The following is a 25,131-nucleotide window of genomic DNA, read 5'->3' on the forward strand; positions in this document are numbered from 1 at the left end:
CCTCTCATGCCAACTACAGGGTATATAAAGAAATATATAAAGCAACACAAACATGACTTCAGGCAGTAATCATATGGCTCATTGACCAATGCACACTTGGATCTCCCTAAGAGGATCTCTTCTTGCGGTTCATGAAAACATGAATTTCAACATAACGCTCTTTCTAAAGGCAAAGTTCAGAACAAACTTCCTGAAATCGCAGTTTTTCGTAAAGCACCTAAACCTCACGTAACTGTGTCTTCCTCTGTGTGTTTGGGAGTCACTGGCCGAGTCGTACTAGAGGAGGTCCAGTCAAACCAACGCCGGTTCATACAGGCGATATTAATGTCGACGTATGCAGTAGGATTTCTCGAGCCATCTGCCAGCCGCAGTAAGGTAATGGCAATAATGTCTGCCGCCATCTGTGCAGGTACACAATGTATTTCAGGGGCCTAGTTAGTCAGCAAATCAGCCTTCATCAACACTCAACACTGCAAACACAGGGAAGAGCAACATTACGCTGAACTCAGATCAGAGCACAGATCGAGAGCAGACGATGATCGGTCGGTTACAAAGATGAGTCCAAAAACAAGAATGAGAAGAAACAGCAAAGAGAGATGGTCGACAAAAGTCAAAGTGACATCAAATGCTCCGATGTTCCCACTGTCCTTTTGTGCACTATACTGTAGCACGGGTACCGACATGTGGAACATCGGGAGGGAACATATGCTTTCCTGTGGTCGGGCCAGGCTGCTCATTTTACTGGAGAAGAAAGCAAAGGCGACAGATTACTCAACAGCGTGTGAACAAGGACACGCCGTGTCATCAGACAAGGAAAGCGTGACATGTCCTCGGTGCTGCCGAGGACGGGTGTACATCAGCGCGGCTCTTTGTTGCGTCTGCTAATACGGAAGGGGGTAAAACTTATTGAGCGGTTGCATCATCAGCACCTGCACAGAATCACATTCATGTTTTTTTTTCTCCTCTCACTTAATATTACCAGAAGCATCTAATAAGCTAGCCTTAATTTCAGTCCATTTCTTAAAGCAGGAAATGACAACTTCTCAGTGTAAAGGTAACTCCAATCCGATGAAAATCAGTTCAAACATATATGAATTTAGGCAAAATAAAGAAAATGTCAGTCAATGCCTCACAAGCTTCTAAAAACAGGCGGCGGTGACACCTCTTATAAATGAGCTCAGCTACCACCAATCTTCTGAAGTTTTTTGCAATGATCCATGTGTAAAGAAAAGGGACAGTTTTGCACCAAATATATTAATATTACCAAATGTAAATACATGCAAATAGCGGCGGAGCAGTGAGACGCTGTTTGCTTGGTGGAGCGGTTCTGGCTGCTTTTCACTCTTTGCAGGTGTGTCGAGATTTACACATTTTACACGCCTTTTTTTTTAATGGTATTTGTGCAAGTTTAGCATGCGCAAAAATATGCGCAATCCTTTTTGTGAATTCACTTCATGTGCTTTTGTTATTTTAGAAATAAAAATATTTGAAAATAATAAAAATAAAAATGTTTAGTGCGGCTTTAAAACAAGCTTTTAGGTTTAATTTAAAACACAATAACACAATACGTGTTGATGCATGTCTTCATATTACAAAAGGCATGGGAGCTAAAAGCAGTAGTCATCTGCTTTGATCCAGACTTTAACTGAAACAAATAGAGAATCGACAAAAAAAAAGGAGGAGGCGGCCACTGGTGGCCTTCAGCTGGCGGCATATGCCTGAACAGCTCTCACAGCGACAGGTGATCAACATCTGAGATCGCTGCTTTGAGCCGAGATGACACCAGTAGGACTGCACAGGCCCAGAACGACACAAACATGGGAGGGTCTTGTGAGTGAGCTTCAAGCCAACAGTCAGTACAGAGTCTTATGTGTGTTATATTACTTGATTCTTCACCTGTATTTTCATGATTTACATGCGAGTCTACTTGTATTGTGTCCCTTCTACAAACAACATTGCAGCACCGCTGCTTAAATACAAACATGTGACTGGTGTCCAAAAGAGGTGCCGAATGAAGTATGGTCATTTCTGAAGCTTTAGTGTGATTTGGATAGGATTGAATTATATTGAAAAAGTATTTTAATATTTTGTTCTCCCATGCAAATGAATGGCCACAGACAATGTGAGTAAACCCTTGTGAATATCATTCTAGAACAGAAGAGGGTATTTTGCCAAATCAATATTATAAAAGCAATTACATTTTCACAAAGCCCCCCCCCCCCCCCACACACACACACCATCATCCGCTTTAATCAAATAGTCACAAAACCAGCTGCTAAAGCACTGATTAAGCTCTAGTCAGTACATCCTTCATAGCCCTGGGCATGTGTTGCACAATCCGCTCCGGTTATCAACATTAACAGGAAAATGAGCCTCACATCTGACTGTGACAACGGCCTCTGAAGTGCCTCTAATCGTTGGTGGGGACACTGCTTAAAATGTTGGTCATCTCCCAACCCAATTCTTTGCTTCATAGTGTGTGACAGGGAGGGCGATGTTTGCTTAGTGAGGAAAGTTAACAGACACCAAAGAAGTTGTGACAAAATCTTTACCGATGCACTACAAGGACACTCGGATGTGTTCGTCGGGAACATTCAGGCAGGCCAGATGTAAAGGGTTTGAGCCGAGTAAAGCCCGATGTTGGAGGTTTAAATGCATGAATCTAAAAGGGAAACGGACTATTCTCCTTTTTATTGCTCATTTCTTTTTCATTTAAGAGCTGAAAATGGAGAAAACTTAACGAGGACCTCTGGAGGGAAGTCAAACATGTTTTGTAATAGAGTGCTGCTGATAATAAGTTTCTGCATAGCCACCGCATTCGAGCATAACTCCTTACAGACTCCCAGGGGTAAAACAATTACTCCAGCAGCTCACCAGACACCACTGCTTTACTGTACACAAAGGACTCACTCCCAAAAACGTTAAAAACAACATGGCCAATGAGACGCCAGCTCCCATTGGTGCTCGAGTGACTGAGTCTTTGCAAAGTCACAGACGAGTGATCATGCATGAGAGGAGCGATAAAAGCTCGGCGAGGGATTCAATGAAGTGGCAAAAATCGACTTTATAGGAGACTCCCATGTATGAGATGGCAGCAGTGATGAGGAAGCAGAGTCCTCACAGCACTGAAACACACAACGAAGATGAACAGAGCATAATATCAAACTTTAAGAAAGGATGAATGCACAGAATTACACTAAATAAACTGCTACATATACATAATCAACCTCAACAATTGTTATTCAAATTTCTTCCGTCCCGGCAGTAAGTGTCGCCAAACATATTCACCGTCTGCGAGAGCTGTAATCAGTCATTACTTCCAGTTGAGAGGCCTGTAATGAAAAGGCAGCGCTCTGACGGGGGAGTCCAGGTTGATCCATGGAGCACGTCGGCTGGCCAGTTAACTGCAAGACTCATTCTTTCACAGGCAGAAAATGAGGCTGAAAGCGCTCAATACAGTAGCATTGATCTTCGTGGGGATGGCCTGACACCAGTAATTGCTAACTGATGGGATGATCATGAAGCAATGTTTTGCTGTATTACTTTAAAGCCACTTCAGCAAGGTCAGGCTGAAGTTGTCTCATTTATTCTAATTTCTACCTTAAACTGTAGAAAGTACGGACACGATTGATTGAAAATTTGGTTTAACAAAAACATAGGTTTTTTTTTTGTTTTTGTTTTTTACTTCATTGTAAAGTTGGTTATCATCGTTGGTCGGACAAAATAAGCTATTTGTAGGCATCATAGTGGATTTATGTGAATTGTGAACGCTATTTTTCACCATTTTCTACATTTGCATAGACTAAACCATTAATCTCGTGATAAAAAATAAAAAAAACTTGAGATAATAAAGAAGACTGAAAGCTATTAATAGAGACAGACCTTTATTCTTGACCTCCCGATGTTTTAGAAGAATACTTTCGCTAAGAAGCCCTCATGTTTGTTGCTGCGCTTCGCTTTTAAAAAGGAAACTCAACATTTCCTCAGTCTGTCTCTAGCAGCTCAGGAGCCATTACGCCGTCCTTTCCCAGGACAGCTTTCACCGTGAAACAGCAAGTCGTGTTGAGTTTCTTAACAAGCGTTATTAAAAGGCAGGGACATGAATGAATACTCCAGCTCCCTCACTTGCTCGGCGCTCGCGCTAATCAGTGTAATGCCACCAAGGAAAAAAAAATAAAAAAAACGACCTTGCTTACCATCCATTGTCAGTAGTCGGTGCAGCAGGCACTGCTGAAATGTGTCCTGGTTCAGAGCGTGGTGGCAGAGATACAGGACGCGGTGCTAGTCGAACAATTTAGCCAAGGCAAGACTCTTGACATTCTAATTAGGGAATTTGCTGCTCCATTTTAGCAGTGACGGAGCGGGGCTCTTTATCGGGCGGGCCAGGCCACACACCTGGCAAGCTGCGACACCAAGCCGAGCCAGACTCTCTCAATGGCCCCCCCATCCCTCCACGGACCAAATAAATGAACCGCCGAATGTCCTGCTGAAAAGCAGCCAAAAATGATGACCGGCCAGTTTTACGAAAAAGCCAAAATTTCCTCTGTGAGATTTTTCATCAGTATATGTAAATGAATGCATGATTGTTGAATGTAAAATGATCCTCCACTCTTTTTCTTGTTCAGTGTTAAAATGACCGGATTTTGAAACTGTTCTGACCTGTGACTGTACCTTTCATCACAGAAGCTTTGAATTGATCTATTTAATACTTCCAATGACAACCGTATTTACATTCAGTGTGATTAACGTGCTTTAAACACGCTAATGTTACGTTTTCACATTTAACAGAAGAGACGGAGACACAGGGAGAGCGAACGACGGGTCAAGAGAGGCCGAAGTGCAGCTGCAACGCTACATAGGTGAAAACATCCACTGTTCAGGGAAAAGATTATGTTTAATAACAAGGGATAATAAGATGATAAAGGAAAGAGTGGAAGAACAGCATGTCACCACACTCCTTCAGAGTTTATTTTGGGATGAGAACCAGGATTTGGGTTCATTCAAGTCCACTTGTTACAGGGGTTACTAAAGAGGGGAAAATAGAGATGACAAACATGTCACTTCAGACCACAAAAATGTGGACTGATTAAAATACATTAAGGATCTTAATGTCTCTTCAGGATCTAACCATTTGTAGACCCAGGACAACATATAAAACTGGAAGATACTGCGGTGAAAACTGCATGTTTCCGTCATGAATGTACAAATCGGACTCATTAAAAAAAAAAAGCAAAATGCTGGGAAAAGGGACAAAATACTTTTGACTATCATTTTGTGTTTTTTTTTACTTTACTAATGAAATGCTGTTAGCTTGTACCTGGAGAGATGTGACAGCTTTTTCCTTTGCTTTGCTTTAATGCGTCCGTCACAGCTGGAGAAAAGCATTTCCACTGAACCAAATGTTGAAAAAAGGAGAGAATTGCCCGTCTCTCGGGCGGGTGGTGATGATAATAGTAGGCAAAATCGGGTCACTATTTCCATGAGGTACTCTAGACCACGGTGGACATGGGCACAAGGTCCTAACACATCAGGCTGTGTTTATATTGAGGTACTCATGCTTATAACGTGTATAATAAAGGTAACAAATCAAGTAGGGTCGTTTTCTCAGAGACTTCTATACAATCTGCCTTCTTTATGCAACCAGACGAGTCGCGCCCTGCTGGCATTAGGAAGAATGCAATGTTTAAAGCACTTCTGCATTGGCTTCACTTTCCTGAACGAGCAGTTGCCACGTGCTGTGAACGAAGCAGTGCAGTCTGGGTATAGTTTAGGCTAGTTAAAGGTGAATAAATGCTACAACTCCTCCAGACCCAAGCCATGTTCTTGTGCCTTCCTTGCGACCCGCTGAATACAGCGAAGCGGGTTAGCATCAAAGTTAGCAACAACTTCGACCCAGGCCCACCTAAAGTGGACTGACCTTTAATGTGGACCAGCTTCGGTCATTTCAGTGACAAGCTCTACCCACTAAGATACAGTGATGCGTTTGTGTTCGGTAATTCAGAGCACGGACCAGTCGGCGTCATGCGAGGAGCTGCTGGTGGCTACAAACGGGGCTTGGGTGTGTGTGAGATGACGGAGACGACACAGAGAAGCGACTGTTTGTTCAAAAACAATGGCTGCTCCGGAGGAGATTAGCGTAGATGCTGCGATAGCATCGGTTAAATCTGAACTGGGGAGTATTTCTTCATTGGAAGAGGAGCAAAGAAGGGCACTAAAGGCTCATCTGTGTGTAATTGCCTGTGAATGGTCTCAAAGTAAACCTTATTAGTTGTGCTGCTTTGTTAACAAAAAAAAAACAAAAAAAAAACTGTCTCCTTTACTTTTCGTAGCCTTTGTTTACCTTTTCTGTTCAGCACCAGATGGCAGTAAAAGGGCCTCTCTCATCTTTCCATCCATCCATGTCTGAAGCTCCTCAGAGCCCTCCACCGTGTGTAACCTTTACTACAGAAAGTCACTTTGTCATTAATTTTCCTGCCCTCACTTCCTGCATCATGACTTTTCATCCACCACCTGCTTGTTACGTTTCACAAATCTCCTGTCCTCGATTCGTCCATCTGGAACGGTCTGTCTGAGTCCCTTAGCTCTTCTGTGTCTCATGGATTCCCGATCCACACGACATGAAATGCTCCAGTAAGCCGGGCTACACTAGTGTTCATATTAGTCCAACTCTCTCGTTATGTGCAGGAGCCCCAAATCAATACTGTTCCTCATCTCTCACACACACACACACACACACGCGCACCAGTAAGTGAGGTGTCCCAACGCTCCCGGCCTGCGATAAATCATCCAGCCAGTTCCATTCAATATGCCACCACTCTCAGCTGCCTTCAGACCCAGAGCTGTGGCACTGCTGCCTTGAGGGTACCGCAATGCCACAACTGTGATCTTTGAATGCTACACTACCCAGAAGTGATAAAATGATGAGTTAAGTCCATGTCCGTGGATTGCATCAACTTTTCTGTCCTCGTTCTCTCGGCCTCTCCGTGATTTAAAAGTATTTGATCACATAACGCAGGTACGTTCTTTCAGATTGCCCAGCTTCTTCCCCCTCTCGCTGTTTTGTGGTGAAATGTTTTCTGTGTCTCTCTTCTGAACCACACACAGAATCAAACGCATATCCCGTTACAGGAAGCCAGAATTTGACCGTATGCTCATCAAACTGCAAATACAAAATGCATCATAGAAGCACAATTCTATCGTGCTATTGTGATACCTTTCCTCGTTCCGACCACTAATTCAATTTATATGTTAATGCTAAACTCCATAAAGTGTGTGAAAAAAAAAATCCAAACTCATTTGCATGCACATCACACACTCAAGTAGAAACACACATACACACAGCAAGAAATCTCATGTGAGCTCACCCAGCAAAGCTGACATGTTCTGGTAAATTCTGAGCAGCTCCGGGGTGATGGCGGGGCTGTTCTCCAAAGTCACCAACCTGCATGATGAGAGGGAGGGAAGAGAGAAGAGCAGGTGGAAGTTAAAGTTAAAAAAAAAATAAAGAATTAGAAGTGAGAGACAGAGAGAGGGCAAAGGAGAGAATAAAACAGAAAGTGGGGAAAGTTGGGAGAAAGCAGAACAGAAGATATAGATTAGAGGCGGCAACAGAAAATGGGCAGAGAGGTACAGCAGGACAAATTACAGAGGCAGAAAGAAGAAGAGAACATGGGCATCACAGGCGGAGAGAGATAATACGTGGTGAAGTGGGTGTAAAAGGGAAAAGAAGGAGGCAGAGGAAGGCAATGTTAGTGCTTTGGCTCAGTGTAATGCAAAATCTGATAAAAAGAAACAAATGGGATGATTGGTTAATTAATCAGAGCATACTGACACAAAGTCGACAGTTTCACACATTCAGTTCTCAAACAAAAAGAAAAAGTCCCATTTTATACAGTTATATGGGCTCTTGTAACTTATAATGGGTTGGGTTTAAAAAAAAAAGAAAACATTTTATGAACAAGATAACTAATCAGTTCTCTACAGCAGCGGATTGTCAAAGTAATTTATTCAATAGGATCTACTGACGTGCTCACTGCTACTAAGTGTACGTGTGTGTCTCTAAACTGAACAACCTTACTGAGATGTTATACGTAATACATATAGGAAACACTCAATGATCAAAAACCCAAAATAAAGGTTGATGGATTTCACCTACAACTACTCAAAAAGCAGAGCCATGCATGACTGATTGAATGCTTCACAGACTAATAGGGGAAAAAAACACAAGGGATGATGGGCAACCCGGCAAATTCTCCTCTGCTGCACCAAACCTTTTGCGGTTGTAAGGCATTTGCAAAAGTGAGCGTAAGCAGCAGCTTCTTGAGATATCTTAATGTTGACCAAAACAATAACATAAAGGCATCGTGAGGCGCATGAATTATCAACCGCTTCATCGTGCACCTGGAGAGGTTGACAGAGACAGAGAGACAGAGAGAGAAAGACAGCTATAGTCATAGTATGGATGTCGTGTGTGAGCGAGTGTGGTCTGACATGCGAGGGAGTTAATGACATCACCAAGTTCCTCGTAAAAAAGTCTGCATCGGTTCCGTTCTATAATTTATAAATGTGTAGAGCATATGCAACGTGCAAGTCCTTACCAGAGCTCCAGTCCATCCTCCAGCAAATACACATGCGGCGGCTGGGAAACATCGGTGCTTAGCTGGATGACAGGAAGAAGGAACGGGTACAGGTTCTTACACTCTGCCCCCAGGCCCTGTGAGAACAACCAGACGCAAAAAAAAAAAAAGAGTCAATGCCAAATTAGGGAAACCCGAAAAAAAAAAAGCAGAGTGGAGGGCTTCAAGAACTGCACTTTATGTGCTTTGGCGTAATGGGTGTTCCCCGACATTCAAATGCTCTGGCTCATCTTGACAGAGAGAGCACCCTGTCCCCATGCTGCACTACCTGCAGGAGAGCATACCTTGTTCTTACAATATGTAAGATGCATGTCTCACAGCAAGTACGCTGCAGGGCGTGAGCAACTGTTCCCACTTTCAATAACAAGGTATCAGAAGTAGTGGCTTTTTGTTCCTATGTTTCGTTGCTATATTCACGCCTTAAGGTGCAAAATCTGTTGAGGGAATTTTTATGTACATTTTATCGCTCTTTTAAAGCACCATTCAATAGTTTGATGAAAGGCTCAGGTGCAACTGCACGATCTAGATCAATGTCCATATGATGGTCATACCATGAAAATAGAACGAGAGGAGGACAGACGTTTAACCGTTTGCTGTGGTCATCAAAAAAAACTGTCGCTCGTCACTGTGCATGGAGCATAGAAACAGTGTGAGCTCACAGCTCTTTGGGTGGCAACGCTACACATACGAGTCTCTGACCTTCCTGCTCTGTTGGTGAGGGAAACGTCTGTTCTGCCCTCATTCTATTTCTATGGGTCATACACATTTTAATGACATGTCAGATTGCACTGGGGTGAGTAAGAGATGACGTAATGTTCCTTTGGGAAGAATTTCTAATAAAGTGGAAACGCACAGGCCCATTTGTTTCACATGTACTGGACGCATGTGGCTATAATGTCAGATGACGATGGGTGACGGTCATCCTGATCTCTACTGTGTCACGTTGCTCTTTACTGACGTAGAACGGCCAGAGACAGCGCCGCTGGGAACACAGTTAAAAACTCAAATCATTTTGAAAGCAGATTACATCAAACACAGTGGATAGATTTAATTACATTGGTCTCTTAAAAAAGCATCAGCCTCTTATCAGCATCAGCATCAGCCTCTTATTGAAGCTGAAAGCCAGAATACAACCTGTCTATTCCTCTCCATCACACTTTACTATACAGCACACTACATACACTCAGTCCCGATTGATTGTTAGAAGACTCTCTCTGTGGAATAATATCTGGTCATCCAGTATTTTGTGTGCTGGATGAAATGTATGCGCAGCATTCAAATTCTCCTGTTTCACTCCTCATTTCTATCAGTGGGGAAAGTATGAAAGAGTTTAACAGTACACATTTTTCTATTTTTGCTGTAATATTTTCATTATTATTAGCAGACTTTATCCATTTGGCTACATTCAGTATACTCAACATACTGTGATAACTGATTAATGGCAAAATAAATGACTTTACCCTCACCTCGACAAATGTTGTTAGTTGCATTTCTATACGACACTATAATAGAATTCACCTTCACAATTAAAGATTTTAGGACTGATTAACGCAAATTAACAAAAAGATCAAATGTGCATCCACAGCTTACAGTATACCAGTTGTTTTATGAGTTTTATGTAACAAACAGTGCGTCTTCATTTGAACCAAGTTGGAACTTTAGAACTTCAACCAGACTTTTTTGTTTTTTTCAACGTCAGCATTATATTAAAAATCTACATTGGTAGGTGGTTCCACGATTTTCTAATCCAAGCCCCTTCGGCTGTGGACCTTCAGTGCCTCCCACGGTTTGCCAGATGTGTACTCGTGTTAGTCTTTCAAAGGGAGTGCGCCTCTCATCACGGAGCGTTTCATCTCCCACTGTGAAGTAATGTAGCGGCAGTCACACTGAGGTCCAAATCTTTCTGCCGGCTGAGACAGGCTGCTCCGATGCTCTGGGGGAACGGAGCTTCTGTCTCCGGCTACTTTCTCTTAACTTCAGCGATAGAACTGATTGATATTGTAGCAAAATAATTGCAAATAAAGTATTATACAAGTTGCCCCACGGACACAACAGAATGTTTACATTGCACCTGACGCTTAACACTGCTAAATAGCAAAGAAATACGTCTTTATCTGTGGCTCACAAATATATACACTGTGAGCAACTGAGGGTGAGAATAACAAAGCATGAAAGCCAGACAGAGCGTCTCCCCAGGTGGCCTTATCCAGTCGAGTCACAATTTTCTGGCAGGTGAAAAGAAATATATTGAAATTGTTGTCACAAATGCGCCTGACCCAGGTCTCCCTAGCAGACATTTTGGAAGTCAGCCTCAGCAAAATGTGGCCAGACAAGTAAAACCACACTTAGTGCGGGATCCACAGAACAGTACCACCTGTCATCAAGTCCACTCTCTATGAACAATAAACATAACACACTTGAAATTGAAGGAGATTTGTAACCCACAGAGCCATGCTTTAAGTTGAACCTCAGTTGTATTCCCTGCAATAGCGTTTTGCTGCTGTTTGGCTTATTTCTATAGTTTTGTTAATGGGCCAACCAAATGTCTGTTGTGGATCAAAAACAATGCGAGTGGTGAGTTTGTTAAGGCAGCTGATTCAAGCAGTACATTTCTATCTGACATCAACGCTATGAAAAGACGAACATCTAGATCTGAGCTGCTCAACAGTGCTGTCTAGTCTAGGAAAGCCTTTCACAGATGATACATTCTCCAATTAGTTTTTCATTTCCCTTCTAATCAACAATGTTTGGTGTTTCTAGCTTAACGGCATTTAAATTTAGGTAGTTGACATTTACGGAGGTTTGTTGTGCCAACAGGTGGCACAGGTGGACAGCTTAAAATACACACACACACACACACAAAGTTAACAGCTGAACAGGAGAAACACTGCAGCTGTAACGCTCACTGCCTGCAGGTGGTGCATAGACATAACACACTCAGTGGATTCTGCTTGGCAGACTAGAACGATTCAGTGCATGAACACTGAGCGTCTGTGTGCCTTCGTTAACGTTATGCACCAACAGTGAAAAGTTGAGGGTGCACCATACCTGGACCAGGTGGATGAGCGTAGTGAGGATGGCACACCGAAGCATGTTGTGCTCTTCGGATTGCTTCCAGAGCAGCGGCAGGTACTGCACCAGACAGCCTACGTACGGCCGGATCTGAAGCAGAGGGGGAATGAAAAATAAGAAGCAAAAACACACACCGCGAGATTAAAGCCAGCATCTTCCAACACAGTTCAAATATTTAACTACGAGTCTACTGTGGATGATGCAGATGATAAAAGTCATATTTGGGAAAATTGTTCCAGTCTCAGATGCCTGAACACACCTAGAAACGACTCGAGCAGAGCAAGCTTACTTGGCCTGAAAGTGTGGTAACATTCGGCATACAGCAGTTAATGTAACGCTTCCCCACAAAGCTTTGTATGTTTGTTTTTTTAAGAGTCCCTTATCCTATGCCACTCTCAACCAAAATTAGCTGCTTCAAAACATGCCTCAGTGGAACAGATGTGAAAAGAAACTACTGGACAGGCTGCTGAAAATACAGAATATATTTTGAGTGATCTCTTGATGCCTCAACCACACAGTCTGTGAAAGCGCTCATGGAAACCGATCTGGCTTACAAACGATTGTGTGTGTTTGTAGAACAGCTACAGCAACAACAATCAGAGCTAAAAAGTGTGTAAAGTAACATTATCATTCTTCAGTACGCATTTTAAAAATATACCAGCTTCAAGAAAAAGGTGACGCCCATGTCCACAGTTGATCTTATACCAACGCATCTTATCTGAGCCCATGCGCCATACGACAGCAACCTCCATAACAAAACTGGGCCGGATGCATTCTTCTTCTCTCTTTCCTGAGTTACTTTCTAAACGTCTTCCTCGGTGCTGTACTCTGATGTACAACTGCACCTGAATTACACAGTGTGCAGTCACATTTTGAAGATTCACACAGGTGATGACATCCACTTGGTGTCTCTACACCCAGATGTTTCAAGTGACTGAAAAACGCACTTCAAAAAGTTTTCTGCCCTTTTTTTTGGTGCCGACTCGTGCCAATCCCTTCGTATAGCCTGAAGCGTCTATGTGGCCGGGCGGCAGGCCCCACACTGGGATTTCTTTGCGCCATTACACCTTTATAAAAAGAAGTTGGCTTGGGGCAGAGGGAACAGTAAAAATGAAATATCACATACAGCCTTGAGGAGAAAGATAAAAAGGGAGAAAAACGCACAAACCAGCCTAGGATGACTTCTGTGACACTGAAAGCAGAGAAAGCAGCTAAATCTCATATCTGTCATCATGTTCATTTCAACACAAGCTGCACTCGTGGTTTCGCCGTCTACTTTTCACAGCTGCCGCCACTCTCTGTGGGTTTGAAGTCCCTTGTGAGAAGAGTTAGAATATTAATGGAACTTCCACTGTCTCTAGAAGTTGAGCCAGGGCCAAACGAGTGAGGCCGACTTAACCAGACTGACAGTTCACAAGGATAAAAGCCATTTCTGTGAAAGATTCAAGTCAAGGGAACGTTTAAAAGAAGGTGCTTAAACGGATATGAAAAGAGCCTGGGGGGGTCAAGAGGAAGGTCAGTGTTTAAGGGTTGGCAGTTAAGTGGATTAGAACGACTTATTGGATGCTCAGAAAATAATAAAAATCCATATGGCCACAAAAGCACTGCTGTGGCAGACGGGAGACTGTGTCATCGCCGTAAATGAGAGATCGCACGTCCGAACAAGGGCTGCCTTGTGGTGTCTCAGGATGTGACAAATCATCAATGTTTAGCTAACTGTTGAGGACAGGATTATTTCATCTTTGGGGGTCTGGGGCTTGGGCAGGATGACGGATGGTTTGTATCAGTCTTGTGGTTTGTTTGTTTTACAGCTTCACGTGTCCCCTGCAGAGTGCAAATCGATGACCACAATTTGTGCGATTCTTCACCAAGCAGCTGCAGAATATATCTCCCCAGATGTCCAACCATAGACTGTATACAGGAAGGGGAGGTAGTCACCGTGACGCCTCCCATTGGTTTGTGGACTGCTCTTTAGAAGCCTCGAGTCATGTCGCCATCTTGGCTTTTTGCAACCAGAGGTGACACGAGAGGGTGGAGCTAAGCACGACTGAACCCTAAAAAAAGAGACATTTTGGGGCGATGAAAATGTTATAATTAACTTTCATGAACTGAACACAAAAGGTTGTGAGATGAAAACATGGACAACTCCCAGACCGGGCAACGATGCGGTAGCGACCTGTCAATCACTAGGTAGCCCCGCCCTAAAGCACACCCTGTTTTATTGTCTTTATTTTACTCTATAATGAACATCATGCTGTATGGAAGAAGAATTGACACTTTTAAATGAGATCATTAACTCATGTTTACTGAGGTAATAAATCAAGTGAGAAGTAGAGTCATTTTCTCATAGACTTCTATAGCAACTAGAGGAGTCGCCCCCTGCTGGCCAGCAGAACAAATGCAAGTTTAAGGCCCTTCTGCATTGGCTTGCCTTTTCAGACCCGGAAGTTGCTGCCTGAGACCAACACACGGGCTCGGTCATAGACACTGCGAGTTTGACTCAACTTGACTTCACATACTGCAACTGATGGTTGTAAAGAAATTATAGGCAACGAATGGTTTCAAATAGTTGTATTTTTGATATCTCGAATCTCACCTGGATGTTAACTCTCTCGATGACACAGGAGATGACATGGAGCACCTGCATCTTAGTGTCGCACTCAGTCACCTGCTGCAACAACTGGAAGAGCAGCCCGAAGATAGACTCCAGGTACTAAACGAAGAAAGGAGAATTTAAGGGTTGGAAAAAGGGGGAAATGTGTCCATTGAATACTGCGATGTGTTTACCCTACTCGTCACTGAATTAAAAGCATACATAGTAATTTCCACGTTGTACTCACTGGGAGGAATTGCTCTGTCCGGAACTCAAAGTCGTCAACGGGTGATCGTGAGTTAAGGATGAAATCAAACTGCTTCATCAGCACACTCACTAAAACATTCTTCATGTGCTTTGGCGTACCTAAGAACTAATAATATAAGTACAAGAAGGATATTGAGCTTCAGGGTTGTAGCCGTCTCAATCCGCACCTGAGAAAATAACAGATACAAACAGTTAATTTTGAAAAGCATATTGAAATGAAGCCTTTATCAGCACATCTGGATTGTAACGTTAGTCAAAGCTAGAGAGAGAAAAGACTTACTGAGTTTGTTAGTGAACTAAGTGAAGAAAAAACAGACCGAGAGCAACAGAAATACAGAAATACATAAACATGAACAGAAGAAGATTGCCACAGCTGCACATAGTGCAATTCAACCAAACGTAAAAAAAAACATAATTACACTTTCCGTTAATGGCAGCCTCAGAAAGACCACAGCGAGCTCTCGCCATAGCAAAAGCTTTTAATAGCTGAACGCAGCAGCGGTCCCCTCCACCCTCACAGATTCAAACAGTGCAATCTAGCTGTGTCAGAGAGACGGAGGTGGAAATGTCCATGTTATGGCTGGATAAGTGAGGGTCAGTGTGTGTGTGTGTGTGTGTGTGTGTGTGTGTGTGTGTGTGTGTGTGCGCCACCACTATTCAAACTATGAAAGGTCTTTGCAAGTGTTGTAATGCCATTTTAGTCCACATACCTTCAGGTGTATTTAACTTTTATCTTAATTTCCTACCACAGCTACATTATTTCTTAAGTCTTTATGTCCTATGACCCATACCCTGGTCTTTCCAAGTCTTTCTAATTGCATAGCTTAACCCCTTCTGTAGCAACCAGCCCGCTGCGCACGGACCCAGATACGGCTTCACTGCAGCCTTCAACCTCCAATCAGAAGCTCCGACGGCGCACAGCGGCTGCAAAAATCAACAAGATGAAAGTTCCTTGTAGTAGCTTTAAATTAAAAAAATAATAATAATTGCAGGGGAGGATCCCCAGACCCCCAACAGAGTTTCAGGTTAAGCTCTGAACTTGCACATATTCATTTGAAAATAACAAATTTCCAAGAAAGATGAGTTATGGGCCATTTAAAGTTTATTCATTTTATCTGATAAACATTTTCAATGTTTGTTTATTAACTGGCTGCAAAAGGGGCCCACAGGCAAAGCAAGTTGAGCATCCCTGCCCTAGATCATAATTGTGTTATTTTGGACGACAGCATACATTTGCAGGAAGAAAATTTGTTTTCAATTCATAAATCATTAACACAGCCGTATTTGTGGTTTAGTCTCTTATAAACACACAAGCTGTCTCCATTGAAGTGGTTGGAGTTGGTCTTCATACTTTTCACGGCAATCAATTCACTTCAAAAGGTACGTCAAGCTTTCTGGATGTTACTTATTTTGCACCGTGCTCATAATTTTGTGGATCAAAGCAAAGCATAAACTCACTAGTATCACACTTCACTAGCCGGCATAGTTTCCTGATTTTGAAGTGAACGATTTAAATAAGTAGCAAGTTAAAAAAAACGACTTCCACGTCTTTAGTGCACAAACTGCCACAGCTGCAAAGTAGCATAAAGGCAAAGTTACTGATCTCAGCTTTAAACTGGATGACGACTCCGAGGCTGCATGTGATGCCATCTGTCCAAAACATGCAATAACACTGCAGTGATCAAACTTTAACATGGTTTTGGCAAATGAGCGTATGTCATCTATATTTTACACTTGCAACAAAAGCCCTTACTTCCCTTCTAGAGAGTAAATTATAAGATCTACGGCTACGCTTCCATGGAATATGATATGAAATTGAGTCATTAAAAACACATTTACAGTGGGTACGGAAAGTATTCAGACCCCTTTAAATTTTTCACTCTGTTTCATTGCAGCCATTTGCTAAAATCTAAAAAGTTCATTTTATTTATAAACAGAAATGTAGAAATTTTTGCAAATTTATTAAAAAAGAAAAACTGAAATATCACATGGTCATAAGTATTCAGACCCTTTGCTGTGACACTCATATTTAACTCACATGCTGTCCATTTCTTCTGATCCTCCTTGAGATGGTTCTACTCCTTCATTGGAGTCCAGCTGTGTTTAATTAAACTGATTGGACTTGATTAGGAAAGGCACACACCTGTCTATATAAGACCTTACAGCTCACAGTGCATGTCAGAGCAAATGAGAATCATGAGGTCGAAGGAACTGCCCAAGGAGCTCAGAGACAGAATTGTGGCAAGGCACAGATCTGGCCATGGTTACAAAAGAATTTCTGCAGCACTCAAGGTTCCTAAGAGCACAGTGGCCTCCATAATCCTTAAATGGAAGAAGTTTGGGACGACCAGAACTCTTCCTAGACCTGGCCGTCCAGCCAAACTGAGCAATCGTGGAAGAAGAGCCTTGGTGAGAGAGGTAAAGAAGAACCCAAAGATCACAAGGAGGATCTGCAAGGAAGAATGGCAGAGGATCCCCAAATCCAGGTGTGAAAAACTTGTTGCATCATTCCCAAGAAGACTCATGGCTGTACTAGCTCAAAAGGGTGCTTCTACTCAATACTGAGCAAAGGGTCTGAATACTTATGACCATGTGATATTTCAGTTTTTCTTTTTTAATAAATTTGCAAAAATTTCTACATTTCTGTCTTTTTCTGTCAAGATTGGGTGCTGAGTGTACATTAATGAGAAATAAAATGAACCTTTTTGATTTTAGCAAATGGCTGCAATGAAACAAAGAGTGAAAAATTTAAAGGGATCTGAATACTTTCCGTACCCACTGTATATGAACTATTTGCATAATCCATATGGAATCTGTGTAACTCCTTTATACAACAAATGTAACATGCTTGGTAATGTCCTCAACAAGGCAGAGACAAACTTATCTTCTCTCTAAGATGAACAGCATGGCAGAAATTTGCTAATTTATTCATAGAGACACGAAAGCCTCCAAGTCATTGATAATCTCGATTTAAACTGACAAACTCGCTTAACTGCCCTCCATTTACAATCACTTTAAAACACTCTTCCTGTGTCCAAATAAGACGATGAGAAGGAAACAGTAAAATGTCCATTCAAGATACTAAATGGCTTTAAGTTGAATAGACAGTTTGATTTAGAGATGGACAAATTTCCAAAATGTTTGAAAGATAATAAAATACAGAATAATGTTTTAGTAATGCTGCACACGGCCTTGTTGGTAATTCAAACACTAATGAGAGAAACTGCATTTCAATTCCACAGTAAAGTGTCGACGATATTCTCTCTCTCTCTCTCTCTCTCTCTCTCTCTCTCTCTCTCTCTCTCTCTCTCTCTCTCTCTCTCTCTCTCTCTCTCTCTCTCTCTCTCTCTCTCTCTCTCTCTCTCTCTCTCTCTCTCTCTCTCTCTCTCTCTCTCTCTCTCTCTCTCTCTCTCTCTCTCTCTCTCTCTCTCTCTCTCTCTCTCTCTCTCTCTCTCTCTCTCTCTCTCTCTCTCTCTCTCTCTCTCTCTCTCTCATTATTATTATTCAGTCTCAAACAGCAGGTTCAAACTGAATTTAACAGTGATTTGAAGTTGAATCACCTCACTGAATCCAACTTGGCAACTACTCATTAAAAAGGTGCTAAATTCTAAAACCAGAACATTAATATAGCAGCAAACTATTTGCCATGTAAAGATATAGTGCAGTCACGGCATTCTGAGCCGTGTCGTCTACGTAGCCGGTCCGCTCACACAGCGGGTGAGCTGGTAACGCCCGCACAATCGTAGCGGAGTGGGTCAACGTTTCATCGACTCGTAATAGACATCAACCACGAAGACAAGAGACAAAGCAATCAACAAATTCTGACCCTAAGAAAGGCACATTACAATTCACAACTCCTAGTATTAATCATAATAACCAATGCCAGTCAGCATAGTGCATTTACCGTACAGTAACTAAAAACATGATGGAGAGGGCTCCATATTTAGGACGCCTCAAAGCCTCCAAGCAGTCATGGATAAGTGAGCAGAAATGGGAAAAACTGTTGACTGAAACATCACAGCTTGATGTCGTCAAAGCTGGCTTAACAGCCAATTCTTGAAAATATTACTGCCTCCCACTGGGAATGCAAATGCCCCGAAAACAGAAGGAGTTAAAATTGCCACTGAGATCATTTTTTATTTTATTTTTTTGCCTTTACTTAGAAACTGAGCAAAAAAAAATAAAAAATCATAGCAGACTACAGCTGTGAAGAAAGAAAAGGAGAATGTATTGGCGGAAATGAGGATAGAAAAACCGACACAATAGAAGGCTGCAAGCAACTGGCATCTGTGATCTATGCTTGGGCTCATGAATGTCATTGATGGATGCCAATGATCCATCTCGCATACAAACCTCTTATCTACATTTATCAAAAGTATCTTTGATAATAAACTGTAAATAAAGAAAAACACCAAAAACTAAACCATTTCTAAAAACAAACCTATCGAAACTTTTTTTTTTTTAATTTAAAAATCTGGATTGTACCTTCAATTCATCCTCCGCCTTGCAAAACATACCGTCATTAGACTTGAATTAACACAAAACGCTGCAGACTCCTCAGGAAGAAAGAGCACAATACATTTAGTTTAGCCACTAACGGGTTCATTTAAAGACTCCACTAATCACATTTAAGGAACAGGAGTAGTGTTACACAGCTCATAACTCCCTACAAACATAAGTGTTGTTTAAGACCCCTAAATGGACGCCAGGCGATCAAGCTTTCGTCATTAAGGCACCAAACTCTGATATTATCTTTCTGGAGGCAGCCGGTTAGTATCTTTAATGACATGTTTTAAATTAGGGATATTTAGTTTAAGATAAATTCATGGAACAAACTAATCTTTAATAAATGTGCAAAACACGGGGCTGGGGCAGTTACAAGAGAAGAAAAATGTATTGAAGAAGTCAGGCGAGCTGCCGTAGAGTCAGGGATTAAGAGTTCTCTTTGCCACAAAGAAGCACATCCTTAATTAAGAGAGTTCTCATTCAATAAGTGTCGTTTTCAGGAAATCAAAGGAAACAGTTTAAACAACTTTTTGTCATTAAATGATGTGATTCAGGTCACTTAAAGCGCAACCGAAAATCATTTCGCCCACACGCAGTCAATTGACCATTTTCAATAAAACTACCACTCTTCAGTTTCTCTGGTCGATTTCTGCTTTCACTGAGGGACAGAAACTGAAATGTCAGATAATTATAACGGATACCTTGGGGGGGGGGGAACACTTTCCATCTGAACAAGAAGGCTATAGAAGAGCAATAGAGATATTGATAACCAATGGGACTGATAGATAGAGGGCAGTTTGTTTTCCATTAGCCCATTCAAAGTTTATGATCAATAATTCATTCTGCCCAAGAGGTTCTAATTGAACCGGACAATATTGATCAGGAGCCACGACGAGATTGATAAGCTGGTCTGTGATCTAACAGCGAGCGTGTGTGAAGAAAGACCATTGAAACTGTAAGAGTAGTACTCTGTACTCTGTTGTAGTAGTAGTACTAGTAGTAGTAGTAGAGATATTGGTGCTATTCTTTGATGAGGATGCTGACAATGTTGATGTTGGTTAGTCCATTTTTTTGTTTATGATGACAGTGTTGTCTATGTTGTTTAGTCTATGACTTTTTTTTCTTTTTTTTTTAACAATTGCATCACTAATATAAATAAATATATTGATGAAATAAATTGATGTCACTTTATTCTTTGGTGAGCTGCTCAAACTAAGACCACGGTTGCAGTAGTAACGGAAATAATTGGTCTTATGGAATAATCTCCATATGCGTGTGGCTTCACTCGGGGGGGAAAAGGAAACCCAATGAAGAATATACAGTTTTTGCCCACATTTAAATGCAATAAAATTAAAATCATATGCTGGAGACCAATGTGACATGTAAGTTTGATAAAGAAGAACTTACAAATGAGCCACTGAATGTGCAATTCCTACGATACCTGGCTAATTGAATATAATGCTACATACACAAGTTTAATTCCACTGTAGCTGCCTGCAAATCATTTTAAGATAAAGCCAAAGTAATAAAATGTGACCCGTGGCGTCGGGCTCCATTTCAGTGCAATTGGCTGTGAAATGAAAATGAGGGTGCTACAGACCCATCTATACATCGTTAGTGTCACTATGTGTGCTCCTGTACCCTTAATTTAAACAAAGTACCCAGAATGGATGATGCATCATACATTCCATAACTGGAGACATACAATTATTATTAATTAATATTAGGATGCTTCCATCCATCACATAAATAAGATCAGAGAACGGTGTTTGAGTGGGCTCTGCCATATGTGTATGATCATCTTGATTACATTATAATCTTAATTACATTATGATCACATTCTATGTGCATTACAACAAAGAGGAATGCGACCAAAGACGCACCTAAAAGCTCCTCCACACAAAGATGGAGTCTGAGGTAAGAGAGGCAGTCAGACGCAGAGCGATTGAACCCAGCTCCTCATAACGGTTCAATCTAATGGTGAGATTATTTTGAACTGCATTGTAAATAATGCATGGGATTTTTCCACATTCCTTCATGCAAATTCTGTTAAAAGAAAACACATCAATCAAGTGCATGGCTCATGAGGCGCGACACCCAAGGATGGCGAAATGCAATTTGAATGGAGGATGACGAGGCTATAATAATACCCACGTTTCCACAAATAGGATCACACACCAGTTCATCAAGGCCAAGGCTGAATAGAAATGTTTATGAGTAAATAAAAAGTTTAGCTTATTTAATCAAAACTATTCAAATAAATCGTCTCCGTAAAAGAGAACAAAGAAAATACAAAATAGTATGTTGACACATCTGATGGCAAAACCTTTCCGCAATCCCCGACTAACTATGTTTGACTTTGTTTGGAGAACGTCGGCAGCATAATAGCCGTGATCCCAAGTTGTTAAGCTGAGAACTGTGTTCGTGTCGCTGACGGTGCACTTTCACTCAGTCATTACCAATCAAATGTTTTCTGGGGGAAGCTGCTCCTCCAGCCATAATAAGCAGTTTGCCTAAAAAAAAAAAGAGACACTGACAGTTGCCTGTAGCTGCCTTACCACCAAGTCGGGATCCTGCATGAGGCTCAGGATGACCTCGTAGAGTAAAGGTCGAAGGTCAGACTTGAACTTGACAGAGATCCACTGTCCTATTAGCCAGATGACTCGTCGGCGAATAAACTTGTATCTGAAGAAGAAGGAAGGGAAGAGGAGTTAGTTCTGGTTGCAGAGAAATCCTTGATCTAAATTATTCTCTGCATTGCAATACTTTAGAGAAATGAGCCAGCTGGCTCTCTGCTTTTATCTCCACAATGTGGCTACAGTACTTATGGATCCATTAAAAACAACTGGGCCAGCTATTCAAATGATGAAATCGGCCATTGCTTTTGGCTCATTCAGAAATTGCTTTCAGCAGTTGCTCATGTTTTGGTTGGAGACTGCAGTGTAATTTGTGCCCTGAGGGAGAGAGCCATATCGCTGTCCTTTTATTCCACATATCCAATTTCAAGACTAATATGGTGGCATACACATTCACACTGAACTGTGTGTGTGGGTTAGATTAGAGTCTGCAGAGAGGTAGAGATAGTTTACACAGAGAGCTGACCCAAAACACGTCCCTAAGGGACAAACAGAGAAGAAGAACTCGGTGAAGAAAGTGTTTTTGAAGATTGAGTTTGTTTTGTGTTTGTTTGTTTAAATGAATGCATGTCAGCAAAGCCCGGTGGAAATGGCGACCTGTGACAGAAAAATTAAATAACGTAATCAGCCTAGTTCAAAAACTAGGATGCTCAAAAATCCACTGGGGCTGAGTGGTGAGTGATAGGAATTAAAACGCCATGCATGTCCCAAATGTGGGGCACTGCACGTTTGGGAACTGATGGTTTTTCAACAGCTGTATCGGGCAAACAAGGAACGTCCCTCTGCATTTGCCTTTGTTCGTATCTGGGGATCGGCTTGACAGAGGAGAGCTGATGGAGGGTGGAAGGAAAGGAGAGAAGGAAAGGTAAAGGATTGTGGGGGGGGGGATGCTTGTCAAATATCCACAGGGAACCAGAGACCAGTCTGGGCCACCGTCCAGAAGATGCGGAACAACAGCATGACTCAGGACTTGGAGATGGGAAACAACTCTGTGTGTGTGCGTGTGTGTGTGCGTGTGCGTGTGTGTGTGCGTGGCCGTGCAAGGAAAGAAAAATAACGGTTTGTTTGTATAATCAAAGCACAAAAGCATGTTTTTGTGTCTCGTTTGGTTAATTGGTTTCCCAATACCTTTCAAACAAACCTTTGCCAAAAGGCATTTGGAGAACTAGACCTTGGCCTGTCGATTACCTTTACTGACACCATTAAGCTGAATACCACTTGGACTTGATTTCTCATCTTCTTAAAAGCACAAGATAGCACTTGGACACTCGGGGGTTAAACTGCTCAGAAGCAGCGGACCATGCGAGGAGAATAAACCATCATCCAATTACTTTTATAGGAAAACAACGGCAGACACATTCGATTTTCTATAAGCTTTTATGGAGGCAGCAACATAGGATGGTTCCAACATGACTGAGCAGCTCCGGCAGTGCCAGTGGACAATGGGCACGTTCCCAAAGCTCTCTCTATGTCCAGGTTCCAAACAACAGCTTGGCAACTAAATACTGACACTCGGATAACAAGTCAGTGACGAGAATAAATAAATCTAATTACAGATTACTACTACAGGACGCTCGTGCATTTTGGTGTATTCTCAAAGGCAACAAATAAAATGTTATTTTTATACATAGCGCAGGGAACAACTATTGGCAAGTATGTTCAGACTTGATAAATGGCGACAGTCAGCCTTATTCCAAACAACATTGTAATCCGTGTGCTGATTATCCTTCATTCAATGCATCTGTTGAAGTGACTAAAGGATTAGTTTTCCCAACTCTGCCTGCAGTATAATGGAGTGGTGTGAGTGTGTGCATGTCTGTGACTAACAAATACAAACTATCTTTTCAGCTGGGGACGGTACAGCTGGCAAAGTGGAAGAAGAGGATAGAAAGGCAGATGGACAGGCAGGTGGACAGGGGCACTCAGTCAAAGGTGAGACACGACTCATTCACACGAAAGCTGCTTCCTCCTCCGTACCTTCACACACTCATCTTCCTGGCAAACACGGGGCAAATCCATGTGGACAAATACGAACTCAATCCAAAGCAGGATCCCAGTTTCACATTAACCTTAAAGAGGCAGACACATTGTTCCTTCGCTTCTGCTCTGCAGGCATTTAGGTTTTTTAGGGCATTGTGTTGTAAAATAAGTAGCTTGAAATGATTCGAGTCTAACGCTGTGTTCACACTACGAGCGACAAAACAGCAAAGTGTGGGCAGCTACTTCGTCGGTGAGCCGGCTTTGAACTGTTGCTCAAGCGCTGGTTGATGTAGTTATGTTGTTAAATGGCAACTGGGAACAGAATGGAGCAGGGTGAAACAAAAACAGGATTGGTTGACGCTTCAACACACCACAGGTGCTCTAAAAACTTTGATTTGTGCCTGGCATCAGTTGTTAGCTTCATGTCAGTCACCGGCTTCCATTGAAAAAGGACTTGGAGAATGTTGCTGTGTCGCTCGTTCTTTGAACACAGCATAGGTGTGTGCTAAAACCAAAACGTGTGTTTACCACAGTAATTACGGTATTGCAAAATCCACGTGCCGGTGATGAAACCAGTCTAGCACAAATAGTATGGTTATTTGTGTCTGTGGTAACAAGAATGTTTAAATGTCATGTGAATGTGAATGTGGATAAGTTAAACAGTTCTCAGACAGAGGATATGAAGACACACTGTCTAAGCTAACATCCATGAGCAAATAAAAAAAAAAGGTGGTGCAGTGCTGCTCTAAGGACTTTTGTGTAGTCTTTTTTTTTGCGAGCAAATGTCGGTATACTCTCTGGGACTTGAAGTCTATTTGCTTAATGGTGTCAACACCAGGTGAAAGACCTTGCGAGGTGCAATGGGAGCAGATACAAGAGGAACAGAAGTAAACAGAGTTACACTGAAACTGGTACAACTGCAAGATTGGGGGGGGGGGGGGTCATGAACCCAGCTGTGTTCATTCAGCTCGCCAATAAAGCACGGCAGCATCGAAAGCCCAATGTGGTGGTTCATTTTGCTCACATCTGACCTGTGTGAACATGCCAAACTCAATTATGTTTAGAGTATAAAGCCAGCAAAAAAAAAAAAAAACATCCCCAGTGGCAAATACTAGCAATGAGGGGAAATGGAGTTTAAGACACACAGAGTCATTTTACAGCATCTATTGATCACCCAGGGGAGGGAGTGACTTTTCTAACCAAACTCCGCACAAAAGGTCAAGTCACAAAAGGCAATGACGAAATGCCAGCGTGTTTGAAAGCCCTTTATGCTGGAATAAGGCTGACTGTCGTCATTTATGTCAGTAGAATGATTGAACGCACACTGTATCTGGCCGTCAGTCTGGGTGACACAAAAAGCTCATTCGAGCTATTCTGGGACGTCAGTATGAGTGATACTAATGGGGTGTGTGTAGGAGTGGGTTTTTTTGTAATGCGTAAA

General features: G+C 42.0%; 1 protein-coding gene across 2 annotated transcripts in view; it reads right to left on the reverse strand.

Annotated features, from left to right (window-relative positions):
* ipo11 (importin 11) overlaps positions 1-25,131 on the reverse strand; it is a 105,345-nt gene that overhangs the window by 38,316 nt on the left and 41,898 nt on the right. For both annotated transcript variants that reach the window (XM_076098964.1, XM_076098963.1), the window contains exons 16-22: positions 21,633-21,759; positions 14,702-14,735; positions 14,549-14,589; positions 14,305-14,421; positions 11,685-11,798; positions 8,598-8,713; positions 7,365-7,441 (exon numbers count right to left, since the gene is read on the reverse strand). In XM_076098964.1, coding sequence (XP_075955079.1) covers positions 7,365-7,441; positions 8,598-8,713; positions 11,685-11,798; positions 14,305-14,421; positions 14,549-14,589; positions 14,702-14,735; positions 21,633-21,759 — 626 coding nt within the window. The remainder of the gene's footprint in view (positions 1-7,364; positions 7,442-8,597; positions 8,714-11,684; positions 11,799-14,304; positions 14,422-14,548; positions 14,590-14,701; positions 14,736-21,632; positions 21,760-25,131) is intronic.

Source organism: Anarhichas minor, unplaced genomic scaffold (genome assembly GCF_050575085.1).
Source record: "Anarhichas minor isolate MPS153535 unplaced genomic scaffold, ASM5057508v1 ptg000025l, whole genome shotgun sequence".
NCBI lineage: Eukaryota > Metazoa > Chordata > Actinopteri > Perciformes > Anarhichadidae > Anarhichas > Anarhichas minor.